Source organism: Alligator mississippiensis, chromosome 5 (genome assembly GCF_030867095.1).
Source record: "Alligator mississippiensis isolate rAllMis1 chromosome 5, rAllMis1, whole genome shotgun sequence".
In the NCBI taxonomy this organism is placed as follows: Eukaryota; Metazoa; Chordata; order Crocodylia; family Alligatoridae; genus Alligator; species Alligator mississippiensis.
Window position 1 is genome coordinate 2,562,494 of NC_081828.1, and position 15,684 is coordinate 2,578,177.

Here is a 15,684-nt window from a genome sequence, read left to right on the forward strand (position 1 = left end):
ACAACCTCAGGGCCACTAGTGGCCTGAGACCACAACTGGAGACCGCAGCTGGCTTGCATGACCCTGGCCCATCGGGGACTCCCTGTTTTGTGTCCAAGAGATGTGCTTGGGTAGGGAGCATCAAATACTGCTTTGCCTCCAACATGCGAGGAGCTAGCTTAATGTTTAGCCTTGCTTCACACGCAGTGATTTTCTCTCAAGGGGCAAAGGAGCCCGGAAGCCTCCCAAGCCCAGAGAGGTAACAACAGAACGGCAGTACCAATAGCTGGGAGGAGACGGACCGAAACCCTGGCTTCTGCTGCCCAGCTCCCTCTGCACTCATGGGCAGATCCAGACCCATGCCCATGGTGCCAATGAAGGAAGAGGTAAATAAGTTGCCCAGTGCATCCCAGCAGCCTAAACAGGTCTCCGTGTTACAGTCTGCTCGGGATTAAAACGCTCCTGCTGCAGCACCCACTTGCCAACACTCTTTGAACTATAATGGAACATCTGTTGAGTTAATCTCCTGCAGGGTAATTCCTCCCCCCGTATTTTAATCCTCTCCCCTTCTGAAGTGCTTTTACTCTGAAATTAGACACGCTGGTTGTGTTGCCACAGATGATTCTGGCAAGCACGGAAGTGTTCCCGTTAGCACAGGCCTTTCCCGGGAGCTGCAGGAAGGGAGAGGAGCAGCGTCAGCCCTCTTTGGCATGTGCTTAAAGCTCGCTGTTGTGTCAGAATCGCAGGCTAAATTACAGGCCTCGTCTGGAACAAGATGAGGCTCGTGGGCTCTGAACATGTCCCAGTCGGATTGAGGCTGTTAGTGCGACTGACTCAGCGAGGAGGGTTTTGCTGTGGGCAGCTGCAACCAAACTAAATTAGTGCCACTGCCCCATTGCTGGAACATGGGGGAGTCAGTCAGCTGATCTGTGCCTCGGTTTCCCTACCTGGTAGACGAGGATAAAAGATCTCGACCACCTTTGCAAAGCACACCGAGCCGTACAATCGAAACACCACGCCCATGTACAACCTTGTTTGTGTGTCTGGCGGCAGGGGAGGCAGGTGTCCTTCAAGAGACGGCAGGGAGTTTTAAAGGGAAACAACCTCGTACAATGTTCACACAGCCCCACTGAAACATCTGAACCCTGACAGACAATATACTTTTATTCCCTAGTATCTTGTTTAGCTTTAGTTTCTGGCATCCAAGATCACCAAACACAGTGCCAGGCTCCAGTCTAGGCACATCCAAGCCTCCCCGCCCAAGGGCAGGCAGGCTGCGGTAGCTCCTATTCACCGCCCCATCAGGACCCTGGCTCTCCTCCCCTGGCCACCAAGTCTTTCCAAGCAAACGCCATCCTCTCCTCCCCTCCCCTGCGTTCACTCCACAGAGAAATCAATTAAAACACCCAGATGCAAGGCAGAGATCAGAAGAACAGCAGAATTTTATAAGACACTTTTTCCCCACTGCAGCCATCTTCTCCAAAACCAAAGCAACTTTCCCCTTGCAGAAGACATGGAAACACTGTTCAACAAAGGGGCCTTCTCAGACCATTTCAGATCCCTCTGGGGAAGCCATGGCACAGCTCAGCTGCTTCTCCTTGGCTCTTAGCTGACCAAGTAGATTTGTGTCCAGCTGCTAAAGGTCTGTTGTGTTCTCTCTACTTGCAGGGCCTGGCTCCACAGACGTGCCCCAGGGTTGAAGCTAAGAAAGAGAGCCAGAAGTCCAACCCCACACCGAGACCCCACTGCTGTCTTCTAGAGAAAGAGCATTTGAATGCATCACTGGAGGCACTGCACACCCAGTGCTATCAATGTACGCAACCTGCCTTGGCTCCTTCACAGCCCACCATGCTGGTGACTGTGCGCAGAGTCAGATGAGGAGCCTGCCCATTCACAGAATCATAGAAAATGGTGGTTGGCAGGGACCTCACGAGATCACATCCAGTCCAAGCCCCTGCTTAAAGCAGGACCAGCCCCAACTACATCATCCCAGCCAAGGCTGTCTACCCGGGTCTTCAAAACCTCCAAGGATGGAGATGCCACCACCTCTCTGGGTAATTCCAGGAGGCCAATTCCCGTTCCACCTTTAATTATTTTCTTATTCGACAGAAGCAGGCTTTCTTTGGCTACACGTTACAGGTCGCTCAGGTTAAGTTCAGGCAGACTGTCCGACAGGTCACTGCCGAGGTCCTCATCCTCATCCAGTATGCTTCCAGCCTCCTCTTGCGGCGTGCTTGCCTTCAGCTCCAGGCTCGGGGTGGAGGTATTTCTGGAACCTACAGGGACATTGCAAAGTTAGCGATGCTCTGGACCTTGTTCCTGAGAAACCAAGCTCAAAGCACCAAAGAGAAAGTGGCTTGAAGGAAGCTGCAGCCCCTAGTCACAGCCTCCCTGGAGCTACAGAGCGTAGGCAGAGCTGATTCTCTGCGCGTCTGTCTGCAGTCACTGATGAGCTCCAACATCAAGCGGCGCCCAGTCACCTTCTCCCAAGGCAGATAAAATGCGAGTAAACATGCCAACTATGGGGGTTTGACTAAAATTAGGTGCCACTCTAAATTAACCATGGCCCCAAGCTTCTCAGCAAACTGCCAGCGCTCTCCCTGGGTGCCCCTGCTTTCATACTAATTAGGCTTGTGGTTGCTCCTATGATATAAATATGTACTGCTAATAACATAGGATAACGAGCTTCCTGTTATAAAATGGTACATTTTGCTTCACACAGAACTTTGCTGATTAAACATTAAATTCAATCCCTGGCGTGTGCCTGGGAATGATACTGAAGAAGGGAACTTAACCCTTTGATGTGGCATGGAGAGATGGCTTAGGGAATGTCCTAACACCAGCCTGACATGTTACAACTGTCTGCAAAGCAGTTAATTGCAGCAGCTTTGTTAATAAAGACTTAACCAGCAGGATTAGTACTTGGAAAAAACAGCAAGGCAGCTTAACATGCCTTAAACTCCCATTCATGAGAATCTTAAGCACCTTACCAAAGTAGGGCATGAATGTCCTTAAAGAGAATATTAACCACTTTGTTCTTGGACCTGGGATTTCCCCCAAGGCTAAATATTACTGCAAACACGGGGGACTTTAATATCCCAAGAAGCAACTGTGCAGATCCAAGGAGATAAACAGGTTGAAAGAGGAAACTTTTTGAAGCTGGTAATTCTCACCTTCTTCCTAATCTCACTGGCTGAGTGCCAGCACCAACCTCAAAGAGGAATGACAACATTAAAATCTGATGCTTACCCCCACCAGGGGAAGTATCAGATATCACAACTGGCCTCACACCCAACCAAGTGTTACCCCGAAGCCAGACTGGGTGGGGCGGGGGGATCAAGGAACAGATGAGAACATATATACACACTGCCTCAGTCTTTGGCAAGGCAGCGCTGCTCACAGGGCAGTGTATTTTTAACCATGGCTTGCGTACTTTGATATTTTTTTCCTCATCAAAGCAAGCAGCAGAAAGTGCCTTGGTCCAGGGGCCAGCCAAGTGCAGTTTCACAGCACAGACCACAAGCAGGGTTCATCTTTAACACACAGCTAGGACAGACCAGCCACCTCCATGCAGAGAGGCTCCCCCTGACATCATGGTGCATGCAGGGAAACATCATCTCAGGGCTGCTACTCAACAGCACGGATGCAAGAGGTTGATGGTTGGCTCTGTCTCATGCGCGAGACTTCTTTTTGACACAACACCTTTGATCAAGCCTAACAGCCCGCAGACAAAGAAACTCAAGGGCACGTCTACCTTATAGAGGTCCTGATGCAATAGGTGTGCGGGCAAAGCCACGGTGGCACAGGGAATGTGGCCAGCAAAAGGGAGTTTTCTGCTGGTGTAGCTGCATGATCTCCTCAAACTGCTGTGTCCAGACTACAGCAGCATTTCTCAACCCATGGGTCGTGACCCAAAATGGGTCACAAGAATATAGGAAAGCATGAACAAGCTTTAAAAATAGATCAACAAACTTTAAAGGAAAAAAATCTGAGAAATGGTGGCTTTTCCCTTGCAGGCTGGCAGAGTTCCAGCCTGTGAGGGGCTGCTTGGGCCCCCCCCACCCAACATACCCCCTGCCCCACGCACTAGGGGGCTGGGGCCTGGGGGCACTGGCCATTGATGTTTACAAATGGGTCCTGGTACAAAAGGTTGACTGGACTAGAGTGTTTTCCAACGTAGCTGCATCAGCTAGGGGGTGTGATCTCCTCCCCACCTCTAGCTACCTAGGGTAAACCTTTGTTGTGTAGGTCAGACTCAGATTTGCTCTCCTGGCCCTGTTAGTGAGTGTAGAGCTGGGATTAGAACCCAGAAGTCCCAAATCTATTAGTTCCCTGATGACTGAAGCATGCTGCCCCCTATATTTGGGTGTCAAATACCTACCAACCAGTCCTGGCACCGCTTTGGGGCTCTGATCAAATCGTTAGTGACCTCAGTTTAGGCTTCACTAAGACACTGGAAGGGAAAGGAAGCCGGACGCGTACAGGGAGGTCCTCAGGCATTGGATATTCACAACCCACTGAAAATATTGTGATCTTCAAATACCAAGGAATTTTATAGCAGCCACGCTATGCTTACCTTCTGGCTCCTTGATCTCTGTGGTGCTGGAGAGCTCATCGGAGCTGACGTCTGTGAGACTGAGCTCAGAGGTGGAATCATCAATCACGGAGGAAGTAAACATCTCCTCTCTCAGCGAGTCCTTGATTCTCTCTAGGGGAAATGCACCGAGAAGCAGGATAAGCTGAAAGCTGAGTCAATGATTGAAGGCCAAGGTCTAATTCTCAGCTGCCTTGGATTTGTGCTATCTCTTGTACCTGGAAAAATACTCTGAACCTGTTTGAACAGTCTTTCCCTCCTACCTGGCACAGGTGGGAATGACTACACGGGCAAACAGGTCCCAAAGCACTAACCTTACATGGGAGACATATTGGGTGGAATGCCCTTGCACTGCATTTTCCCAGCCCTGACTTCCATGAATGTACAATTAACATAAACTTCCCAGGAGAAATGAAAAATCCCAGACTCCTTGGCATCCCTCCTCGCCTGATCTCCTCCCCAGTTCTGGATATATCAGGCTGCCCCTCTGGAATAGACTGAAGTGGTGACATGGCTACGACTCCAAGCCAGGAAGCTTCAAAAATCAACAAGAGGCTCCAGGAATAAATCCCCAGAGTATCAGTGATGTAAAAGCTCACACTGCTTACTTTGACGAACTCTCTTCTTTCCTGTGAGCTTCATAAGTGGCTTCTCCTCCAAGCACAGACTTTTCATTTGGTCTTTCAGGTCAGTGACTGTAGATCTGATGGAAACAAACACTGATCAGCTTCAAGGACAGAAGCATAATTCATTTTGGGGGGCGATTCTAAGAGGGATTTTGGGAAACTCGTGGTTTACAGCAGCGAGATGCAGGTCTGCTGAGCAACTGATATTATGTAAGGCAGAGACAGGTCTTCTACAGAGCGGAAACAAGAATCAATATTTAACCACAAACTACAATAAAATCCCATTATTGGAGATGGCTTCCAAGTTAATATAATGTCCTCCACAGTGGTAAGCTACAGAATGGCAGGGAAGTCTGGTTTCTGACATTAGAGGAAGATTAATCAACATGAATTTAATAACAGAGCCCTGCTGAACTCAATGCTGAGCGGGAACTATGTGTTACCTCACCAGTAATACTGGTTCTTAATGGGGGCAGGTGGGGAAAGGCATCAGAGGAAAAGGACAAAGGAGGCAAGACCCCTGGGTTATAATACCAGCTCTGTCATCTACTCACTGTGCAGCTGGGAGCGAGTCATGCCACCTCTGCATCTAAGCTACACAGCTGTGAAGTGAGAGGGTCATGCCCCCATACATTTCACAGGGGTGAGGGAAGGGAAGACTGCAAGAATTACCTCAGTATCTGAGAAGGGCTTTGTGCTCTGTGGATGCCATAATACCAGTCCTTGTCAGCATTTGTCCAAGGCCCTGCCTCACAAGAAGAGGACAGCTCTGTGCAGAGCAAATGCCATCAGACAGGACACTGCCGAGCGGTGGGAAGAGCTCCTTCCAGCAGGTGCTACGGATGCTGTCGCCAGCAGCCTGTCCTATTTCTAAGTGTGGTAGCTACGTTCTGCCTTCCTGGGCTGCTGCTGCCCCACAGTCCTGGGGATAACGTACTCTCCACTTCCTGTCCCAAACTGGCACATAATGTTACTGTTGGCTGGTAAAAGCCTGCCAAATCCATAGATATTTAAAAAAAAAAAGGCTTCTCTGGAACAATATTTACTAAGCCTAGCACTGCTGTACCACAAAGGACTTCAGTATTACACTGACGACGATGAATGGGGCTGCTGTGGGCAGAAGACTCCTCCGAGAAGGAGCTGTCAGGGATCGGTGACTGACAACAGAAGGATGGGCCAGCTCTTCTGTGAAACATTATCCTGTCGTGGTACTAGGGTATGTGGGAAAGAGGGTTAGAGAGAGTCCCACCACCTTCAGTTAAACCCACATCAACTCCTATACCTGGCAGATATCCCAGGACAGCTGGGATTGGACAGAGAAGCGTACAATTAAACAGAGCTAGGCAGATGCAAGAACTGTCAAGAGAGAAACTCAGACGTCACCATCCTCCCCAGGGACCAAGCCAAAGCCCACAAGGCCCAGTGGAGCAAAGGCTGCAGACAAACGGCAGGGCCCATTCCCATCGGTGGAATGCAATGAGAGAGGAGAGGAGGGCAAGCTGGTAAACAGCTGGAGTTTAGGCAAATCAAGTGGGCATCTCTTCTGAGAGGGGCCCTAGGCAAGAGGCAATTCCTGCCGAGATGACAGGAAACGAAGGAAGTAAAGGGGGAGCCACATGGGTTAACTCCGAGACAATAGGATCTTCCAGTGCGTCAGGGCCCAGGGAAAGTGAGCAGGCACCATTCCACAGCGCACACCCACACAGGGACTGGGAGGCCCAGGGGAGCAGCTGTCTGATACAAAACCTTTCATTGCCAAGGCCCCAGCTCAGGGTCAGCTTAGTGTGGGAATGACAGAAGTCATTTGCACCAGATGGCTGCTTCGTGCCTATGTGAAACAAACTGGAAGTGCTCGACCTGGCTGTCAACGTACAGGTATCCTTCTCACAAGGACACACCAACACCAGTCGCCATGTTGGACGTCTTGGCAAAGAGATCTCTAATCAAATGCAACACCTGCCCCAAGCCAAAGATCTTCTCCAGCATAGGGGACAAGCTTGAATTGCAGCAGACCATGTCCTGCCTGTTCCAGGCTTAAACAGGGGACTTGAACCTCCAGAGCTGACAACCCAGCACCTTCTGCATTAGAAAATTGAGCACTATGGTCCCACCCTGGTTAGTGTGACTGGAGAGGGATATTTTCTACCCCTAGCCTTAGTGAGTACAGTGCCAGTTCCCTTACACACTGCCTTGACATGGGACCCCAACACTGGAGGGGCTGCCTGAGGCTCAGATGGGAGTGCAGCCTTTGGCTTCTCTAAGACTGCAAACAAGGGGTCTCTTGGTGCTAGCTGGGATGAGAGCCCTGGGAACAATAGCTGCACTTGGACACACAGCACCAAGTGTGCCAAGGGGAGAGGAGCCACCCCACCGCCACCCATGCAATGCACACGCACACAGTGCTGCACTTCCCATGAGACCCCCAGCAGGACACGTTCTTACTTGACGTGGCCGAGCTCCTGCTGGGTGCTCCGCGTCTCCACCTTGGCTTTATCCAAGTCATGAGACTGAGCTCTGTAGCTGTTCATCAGATCTTCCAGCATCTGAAGAGAAGAGGGGACACCACCTCAAAGGACTCTTTAAAAATGGTCCCTGGTTCTACCCCGCAACTCTGAGCCCAGCAGAAAACAGACATCCGACTTGCACTATGGGAGACTATGGGCCTGAAACAGCTCCAGAAAACAGAGCCATGGAGACCCACAGCTCCATGACAAGGAGCACTCCACCCTGCCCACACAGAAGGCAGTACTTAGGGCCATTCCCTCATGGAGCGACAGGCTGCAAAATAACGGTCTCTTTCTCAGACCAGTCCTCCTTGATGCACATCAGCAACCACTCTGAAGACCTCTTGCTAGCCAGGTTTCACCCACAAACTCTGTGTTCCTCCTCCCCCAATAATAGCAGTCAATTTGAGAACAAGCTCAGCCCCTCTTGGACAGGTTACTGTACAGAGAAGGGGTCCTACAGCAGGTGGGTTCTGAAAAATCACCAGGGCTGCTGCCTGCTGAAAATTAGCACTAGATCTATTCATTGGCTCTGGGGTATTTTAGGCCTTTCAGAACTCTGCTCCCTTCATCCCCACGTCCTGACAGCTACTGGTCACAACTGCAAATGTGCCCACGCCCTGACATGAAACATCCTTCCTGGATGGGTTTCTAAAGGCACCAGCCTCTGCTCTGAAGCTCCCTCACTCTGCCTGTGGTGCCAGCAGGCTAAGTGGGGCTGGGAGCAGTCAAGGTGTTTACATATAAGTACCCATGCCTTTTACCCCACTAGGTACACACACACTCCTATATACATGTTGAATGAACCCTTCTTACCCACCCTTTACATATCAATCCCCTTAGAAATGTGTATGTACTGCACCTAGCATAGCAGTCTCTTGTTTGGGGTCTGTACTACAACCTCAATATTAAATAAAGAAGAAATAAATTCCTTCCTTTCAGATTGTAATCACACTGATATTAATGTTCCATACGCAGCAACCAGTCACCCACATGTTGGGAAACTCAGAAATACCAACAAATTGTGTAATACCCTCACAGGGAGGACTGTTACAAGCTCAATGTTTAATCCCGTAAACATGGTCACATAAAGAGAGAAAAAAATACAACCACCGCACCCATGCAGAGGCAAGGGCTGGGTCTACTCTCAGGAGCAATGAGAAGACTGGTAAACGTAAGCACCTCCCAGCCTTTGTCAATGTAACACCAAGCCTCATAGCAGTGGTAAGGCAGCGAACCTGGAAAATAAAGGCTCTGGCATACAGGAGCAGGCCACCAAAAATTGAGATCTTTGCTCCAGTTTTCAAGAGGAGCGTATATGGTCCATGAAGTTCCTGGATTCTCTTACCATGCTGGTCCATGACAGCAGATCTTTCCTGCCCCCAACAGGTGATCAGCGTAGGGCAGAAGTACACAAATTCACAGCCACACAATTTTTACCCGTGCTATTAAAATGGAAAATTCTATCCGTATGTGGGTCTGATGACATCTGCTCCCATAAGGAATCCTACTCGCCCTCTTTCTGCCTCGCCCTGAGGCAGTGGGTTCCGCAGGTCGTCAGAACAGCACATGCTTAGATTTTTCTAGGGAAAAGTGATCCAGTAAACAAGGTACCTTGCAGTATCGACTTTGAGTTCTCTTCATTTCATCAGTTGCAGACATCTGATGGAACAGATCCTCCTCTTGCCGGTCTGAGAAGAAAAACAATTTAGCTTTGCCTGGACAGAGACAACTAATTGACTTGACTTGGTCTTAGGCATAGCTGAATTTGCTTCCATCCTATGCCTGTTTTTTAAACAGCCACCTCTACATTCATGTCTCTGAGCAGTCTCAGTAAAAGCTCAGAGGGCAACTCTGATGCTAGAATCATTTTCCACTGAGAACTCATCTATCTGTACAGTGAGCACAGCCTGCTGGCCCCTCCTGGGAATTGCGTGTGATACCCAGTGCCATTACTTTCATAAATCCATAAAAGGCTCAAATCAGAAAGGTCTTTTTGGTCCAAGATCTTTAACACACAGTTCTGCTCTGAATCACTGAGCAAGATGGCAGTGGGGTTTTGCACATACTGCCTACTAGCATCACTGAGCTTGGCGTATTATAAGTAAACAGTGGGTCAACCTGCTTCCCAACAATGTGTCTGTCTTGTCTATTCAGACTGGCAGACTTTGTAGAAGGATATGGTCTTGCACTCTGTTCTCATCCTGATCGAGTACAACCGGGACCCAGTCTTGGCTGAGTGCTTTGGGTATCCCCAGAATGCAAAACAACAGCAGTATAACAAGCCTGAGATCCGAGATTCAAGGCAGGTGTTTTCAGTTTCATGCATCAGTGCTAAAAAAATTCCACAGCTCAAACACTAACCCTTCGTTATAGGGAGTATATACTGCACAGCCTCCAGAGGGGATGCCCCCTACTGTTACCATGACCCATTACCAGAAATTCTGTTTATGATTTGTGAGCAAAAATAAAATCCTGCACCCTCTTCTACAACCATATCAGCTCTGGGATCTAACAGAAGTGAAGAAGGTAATTGGTGATTAGTCAGCAGATCTGACACAGCAGGGCTGATGAGCAGGAAGGGGTTGTTACAGTTGCTTTTAAGACAAGATGCAGAGTTTGATCATCTAAAGCATAGGGTAACTTTAGGGATGGTCTTTTATTCAGGCAAAGTACCACCAGATAGTCCTCCCCAAGAAAGGCCAAGCAGGAGCGCATTTTTTCCCATCCCAGTATTTTTGTCTTGTGCCATTTTTTAAAAACATAGGTACAGAAGTGAGTGAATGGCTAGCACTGCACTGCAGGCAGAGACCATCTCCCCGAGCACCACAGCACAAGAGACTGTCTTCCCACAGTTCTGCCAGCGTACTGCACGAAGTACACTGGGCCCTAGGCCCGCTTCGCCACAATGTCCCTTGCTCTCTCCCTCCCGAATGGGGACTGTCAACAGAACTAAACACCCCAGTACTCCCAACTGAGGACCATTTCCCCTCCTTCTGGTCAGGCTCCCAAAACACTGCTGGCTTGTCCTGCCCAGGCAGTGCCAAGACACCCTCTCTACCCCCTCCCCGGTGAGCAGTGCAGAGCATCACTTACTCAGCGTGTGCTTCAGTTGCTCTACCTCTGTCCTCACACATTCATATTCTTGCCACAGAAGCTTTTTGCTGCAAGAAAAGGAAGAGGGGTTACCCCTAAGAGAAAAGGGAAGATCAGCCTTTTCTCCATCAGGCAGGTTGCTGCCGGATGCAGTACTGACCTCTCGTGCATCTCCTGCAAGATGCTGGAGCTGGGGTACACATCCGGAGTGCAATCTCCATCTGGCTGGTGAAACATTTGTTGCTGCAGGTTATGAAACTCGCTCTTCAGTCCCTCAATCCTGTGTCCCAGCAGGGACTCCAAGCCACTGTGAGGACTGTTCTGCAATCGATGAACTTCCCCTGCAACAGCAAGTGGAAGAGCAGGAAGCAATTAGGTCTCAGGCATGTCAACAGAAGGAGTGAAGATGCTGGTATAAACTGCCAGAGGTATTGGGGACCTCTGCTGACCCCCCTCCCCCCCCCCCCCCCCAAGAGATATGGCACAACCAGTGTCAGTTCAACAGCTCCCCACAACCCCCCAGCAAGCCTGTTGGGCAAGAGAGGAGTTCAATTCTCATGGCCAGTCCTAGACAACTGAAGATTTCAAGCAGAATAGGTGACAAGCACAAACCAAAGGTCAGAGCTGACCTCCTATGAGCGTCTGTGCCAAAGTTGTGTGGTCTAGGGATGAGAGAAAGGGATTTAGAGATGGGACATTTCATTTCCAGTTAGGACACTCTAAGTTCATCACAGGGGCACGGAAGGGAATTGGTGAGTATTTAATCACCAAGGCGCCCCCGGGGGTAACAAGAAACAATGGCCACAAGCTAGCAGAGAGCAGATTTAGACTGGACATTAGGAAGAACTTCTTCACAGTTCGAGTGGCCAAGGTCTGGAACAGGCTCCCAAGGGAGGTGGTGCTCTCCCCTACCCTGGGGGTCTTCAAGAGGAGGTTAGATGAGTATCGAGCTGGGGTCATCTAGACCCAGCACTCTTTCCTGCTTATGCAGGGGGTAGGACTCGATGATCTATTGAGGTTCCTTCCGACCCTAACATCTATGACTCTATGAAAAGGCTAATTGCTTCAGCTGTGTATCCCGGCATGTAACAAAGAGCCAACACCCCTGATCCTTCCCCACAAAGTGCTCAGACAGGATAACCAGTATCACTGAGAGGGAAGAACGAGACAATCGGACTCAAGGTGCTGTGGTATATCTGACAGCCTTGGCTCTCCCTGTTTAGCAAAGAAAAGCACTGAACTGAGCCCCACTCAAGATCTACGCTCGCAATCCGCTGTCTCACCAAGAGCACCCCAGACAGACAGGGATGCAATCTGTATAACAAGCATCTCCAAGCATCTCGCAGTGACCTCAAACTAGGCAACTCTTCAGTACCTTCCAGTTTATTGATCCGCTGCTGCTGAAGCTCCCTCTCCTGTTTCAGTCTATTTATGGACTGGGTGAGGGACTCAATGATCTGAAGGGAAGACATAGGTTAGAACAAGTCTTACATGAAAACAATTTAGGCTAAGAGAGGACTCAGCTGGCTAGAGCAAGGAGGTTCGCTGGAGAAACTGGGAATGCTGATGGGCCCCTAGAGATGGACTTGAAAGCAACTCAACTTGGCTGAGCAAGATGGACCTCCCTGGTTAGGGGAATATTGAAGGGCAGCCTCTACAGAGTACAGTGGACCACAGGAGAGCAAATGAAAGCCAGTGCTCCTAGGGGCCTGCCTTCCTTTAAAGGACATGTGAACAGGCAGATAAGAGTATTCATATAGCTTCTGCCATATGAAAAAGCTGGAGATGTCACTGCCTACCTATCTTCTAAGCATGTCACATTATAGGGCCTGTAGCACACTGCTACAAGAGACCCAGATCCAAGCTTGCAGGTAAAGCCCCAGACCAGCAGGATATGAGATGCCACACAGGTAATACACTCTCCCCCAGGATGATGGAAAAAAGAAAACATCTCATATCTTTATGCAGAGACCATTCTAGATGTCTCAAAGAGCCTCTACTAGCTCAGAAGGGACAGGTTTTCATACATCACGTGCTGGGTATGCAATTAAAAGGATGTGCATTACTACTACACTAGCAAAAGTCATCTCTTTCCTGTTAGCAGAGGAGACAAATGTCACTGTAAGCCTGGGGTTACCTTGGCTTGAGAATGCAGCTGTCTGCGAATGGCTGCTAGCTCCTCTGTTGCCATCCTGCAGTGTGGAAGACTTATGCAGGTGGGACACGGCTGCACAGATCTGGCCAGGGATTCATCAAATGCAGCGTCTTCTGTGTTTATTCTGTCAAGCAGAAGATCCACTAAGAGATGAAAAGCAAGAAGTGTTACTAGGAGCTGCAAGGATAGGAATCCCCTGGGGTTTTCTGCATTCTTAAACTTGCTGCTGCTGATGCCTAAGGCAGGGACTTAGGAAAAAGCCAAGCTGAAGCTGTACAAGTAGCAGTCAGATTCTTTCCTGTTCCTACTTAACTGATGCAATCGTACACACTCTCACTGGGAAAGGCTAGCGTGTTCATGCTGAAACCTCTGCCTAAGTAACCCACCCAATCTCCAATAAAGAAAGGCTTGAAAGAGTCATTAGTCTGCCACCTGGGGTAAGAACAAACCTGGATTTTGAAACCAGGGCATTGGCAGCTCTTACAAAACAGAGATAAAAATAAAGACAGTTATAGCTATCCATTTGAAATACAGAAACAAAGCACTGCTGTGCAATGAAATGCTAGATGCTTTAGCGCCACATGCTTTAGAAAGTCAGATGAGGATTTACCTTTGGAAGAGATGCTGGTTGTGTTCAGTCGCTGCTGCAAGGGATAAAGAGAAACCAGATGATGTAGTAAAGATGCTAACACCTGCTTTCAACAAGAACAGGTAAGAGCTGCACACCTAAGGAGGACAGGCTTCATACGCTGCCTGCAGAGGAAACCTGGCATAAAATCCAAGCCATTGCAGGGCACTGGCCTAGAAGAGCAAGATTGAGAAGTGCTCCCCTGTTGCTCAAGCCACCCTGCAAGCAAACTGGGCTGAAACAAGAGCAAGTGAGAAGATAACAGAGAAGTAGAGGGTTCAGGTCTGCTAGAAAAAAGCAGACAGCAAAGTATTCAGAAGACATTCACATTTTTAAATATGATTTTGCAGTGCCGGGCAGCATACAAAGACAGTTACAAAGAAAGGAAAATCTATGGAGTTCCCAGAGCCCCACACAACCGTAACCAGGCTGACAAGGCAGCTCCTGCATCCTTTATCCCTTTGTTAACTGCTTAGGATCAGCACCAGTCGATTTTAAATTATATTTGCATCTAAAGCACCTTTCTATACCCCATGCTCTAACCTGGGGCAGAGCTAGGAACAAAACAGGAATCCCAAAGCCCAGTTTCTCACCCTGAGCACTGAGCTATGCTCTCTTTAATAACATTGCTACTGCTTCCGCCCTGCCATGCTTCTAGCAATAAAATACACACATCAAAGCAGCACTTCCTCCTTTCCTACAAGTTCCTTTGTTTTAACCAACCACCGATCACAGTAAGGAGGCTACCTATGTTTTTGAGAGGCAGCGGCAGGTCTTTATGGAAAATATTTGTCTCAGAGAAGTAAGCCCCTTCCCTCTGAATTACTGTGCATTAAAGGGTCTGTAGACCTGGTCAAATAGTCCATCACAACACAGGATTAAATATTTTTGGGGAAAGCAAAAAGACTCTCTCTCCAATGAACAGACCAGAACGTACTGCAGAGAGTTAGTTAGTTAGTTAGTTAACTGGTTAGTACCAGCCGCAGAGCGCTAGTTCCAGATGCGTCTGCAACGCACGTGGGGTCCTGGTGGATTTTATAAGGGCAAAAAGGACTCAATTGCAATGGTGTTGGCTATGCCGCCACCTGTCCGATCCCAGAATTTTCTAGAACGTGGGAATCAGAAGCCGTGCCTCCCCAATCCAGCGCCCTACTCATGCTGAACCCCTTCCCTCTTCGTTTTAAGGCGAGTTATCACCTCTCCTGCATGTTCACATGCTTGACACGCTGGCAGAAGCGCGTCCATCAGCAAAGGAAGCTTTATTCGCGACCGTCAAAGACAAAAGGTCCTGCACGAAACGGATCTTCTCAGTTGACCGAGTACGAGCACCAAGAATTTAGCGAAGCGTTCAGGGATCTGGCACCTCGCCGCAGGAGCGCAAACAGCTACAAAATCAACCGCCGAGACTTGACACCCACGACGCTGCCGGCACCGCGCAACAAACCGGTTTAAACAGCGCTTTCCCAGAGCTGGGATCTTAGCGCCGTGTTGGAAACGCAGGCAACGCGGGCGGGAAGGAGCGCCGCTGGCTCTCGCGGTTCAGACGTCCAAACGCTGCAGCTGCACTTGCCTTTATTCTGGCCACGCTGGCGTCCGTCTCGGTCAGGATGGAGCTCAGCCGCGCGTCCCAATTCATGCTGCTAGGAGACCGGGCCTCGCAAGTGTTTGCTGTCGCCAAAGCAACCCTGCATGGGTCTGCGGGGTGGAGGGGGAGACCTGGGGTCACCTGCCCCCCGCGCCACACCGACCCCTGGCAGCAAGGAAGCAGAAAATCGATGGGGGGGAGGGGGCAGCTGGGGGGGGGTCTTCCCACCCCCCACAACCCCGTGCCCCACCCCCACAGCTCCAGTCCCACCGCGTGCCCCACCCCCACAGCTCCAGGCCTACCCCCCCTCAGACACCCCAAGGCCAACCTGCCTGAGGGGCTTCCCCACCCCCAACGGGCCGCGGGGGCTGCCGGGAGATGCAGTCCGCTCGCGGCTGCGGCAGGACTCCACCTCCCAGCAGGCACCGCGGGAGCCAAGCGACTACCCCCATCTCCCACCATGCACTGCGGGCCTCTCTCCCTCCCTCCTCCCCCAGCATGCATTGCGTGAGGAAGG

The 15,684-nt window shown here is 49.9% G+C and overlaps 1 protein-coding gene across 4 annotated transcripts; it reads right to left on the minus strand.

Moving 5' to 3' along the window:
- Positions 1 to 1,403: 1,403 nt before the first annotated feature.
- LOC102562094 (protein Spindly) lies at positions 1,404 to 15,634 on the minus strand. 4 transcript variants are annotated; one of them, XM_014610012.3, is made up of 12 exons: positions 15,496 to 15,634; positions 15,153 to 15,277; positions 13,565 to 13,598; positions 12,937 to 13,097; positions 12,175 to 12,256; positions 10,960 to 11,140; positions 10,800 to 10,867; positions 9,318 to 9,394; positions 7,642 to 7,742; positions 5,182 to 5,276; positions 4,556 to 4,687; positions 1,404 to 2,255 (listed from the first exon to the last, which is right to left on the minus strand). In XM_014610012.3, the coding sequence occupies exons 1-12, from the start codon at positions 15,617 to 15,619 to the stop codon at positions 2,113 to 2,115; spliced, it is 1,323 nt and encodes a 440-aa protein (XP_014465498.3). In that variant the 5' UTR covers positions 15,620 to 15,634; the 3' UTR covers positions 1,404 to 2,112. The 4 variants fall into 4 exon arrangements, with proteins under 4 accessions (XP_014465498.3, XP_059583740.1, XP_059583742.1 ...); XM_059727757.1 differs by having other exon boundaries at positions 15,153 to 15,332; positions 15,496 to 15,512; XM_059727759.1 differs by lacking the exons at positions 15,153 to 15,277; positions 15,496 to 15,634 and adding an exon at positions 14,780 to 15,141.
- Between the last annotated feature and the right edge of the window lie 50 nt (positions 15,635 to 15,684).

Coding starts and splice junctions, on each gene's coding strand:
- LOC102562094 (XM_014610012.3), bottom strand. CDS start 15,619: ATGGGGGTAGTCGCTTGGCTCCCGCGGTGCCTGCTGGGAGGTGGAGTC. Junction 13,599..15,152: donor CCAGCGTGGCCAGAATAAAG/GCAAGTGCAGCT, acceptor TATCCCTTGCAG/CAGCGACTGAACACAACCAG. Junction 9,395..10,799: donor GCAACTGAAGCACACGCTGA/GTAAGTGATGCT, acceptor TTTTCTTCTCAG/ACCGGCAAGAGGAGGATCTG.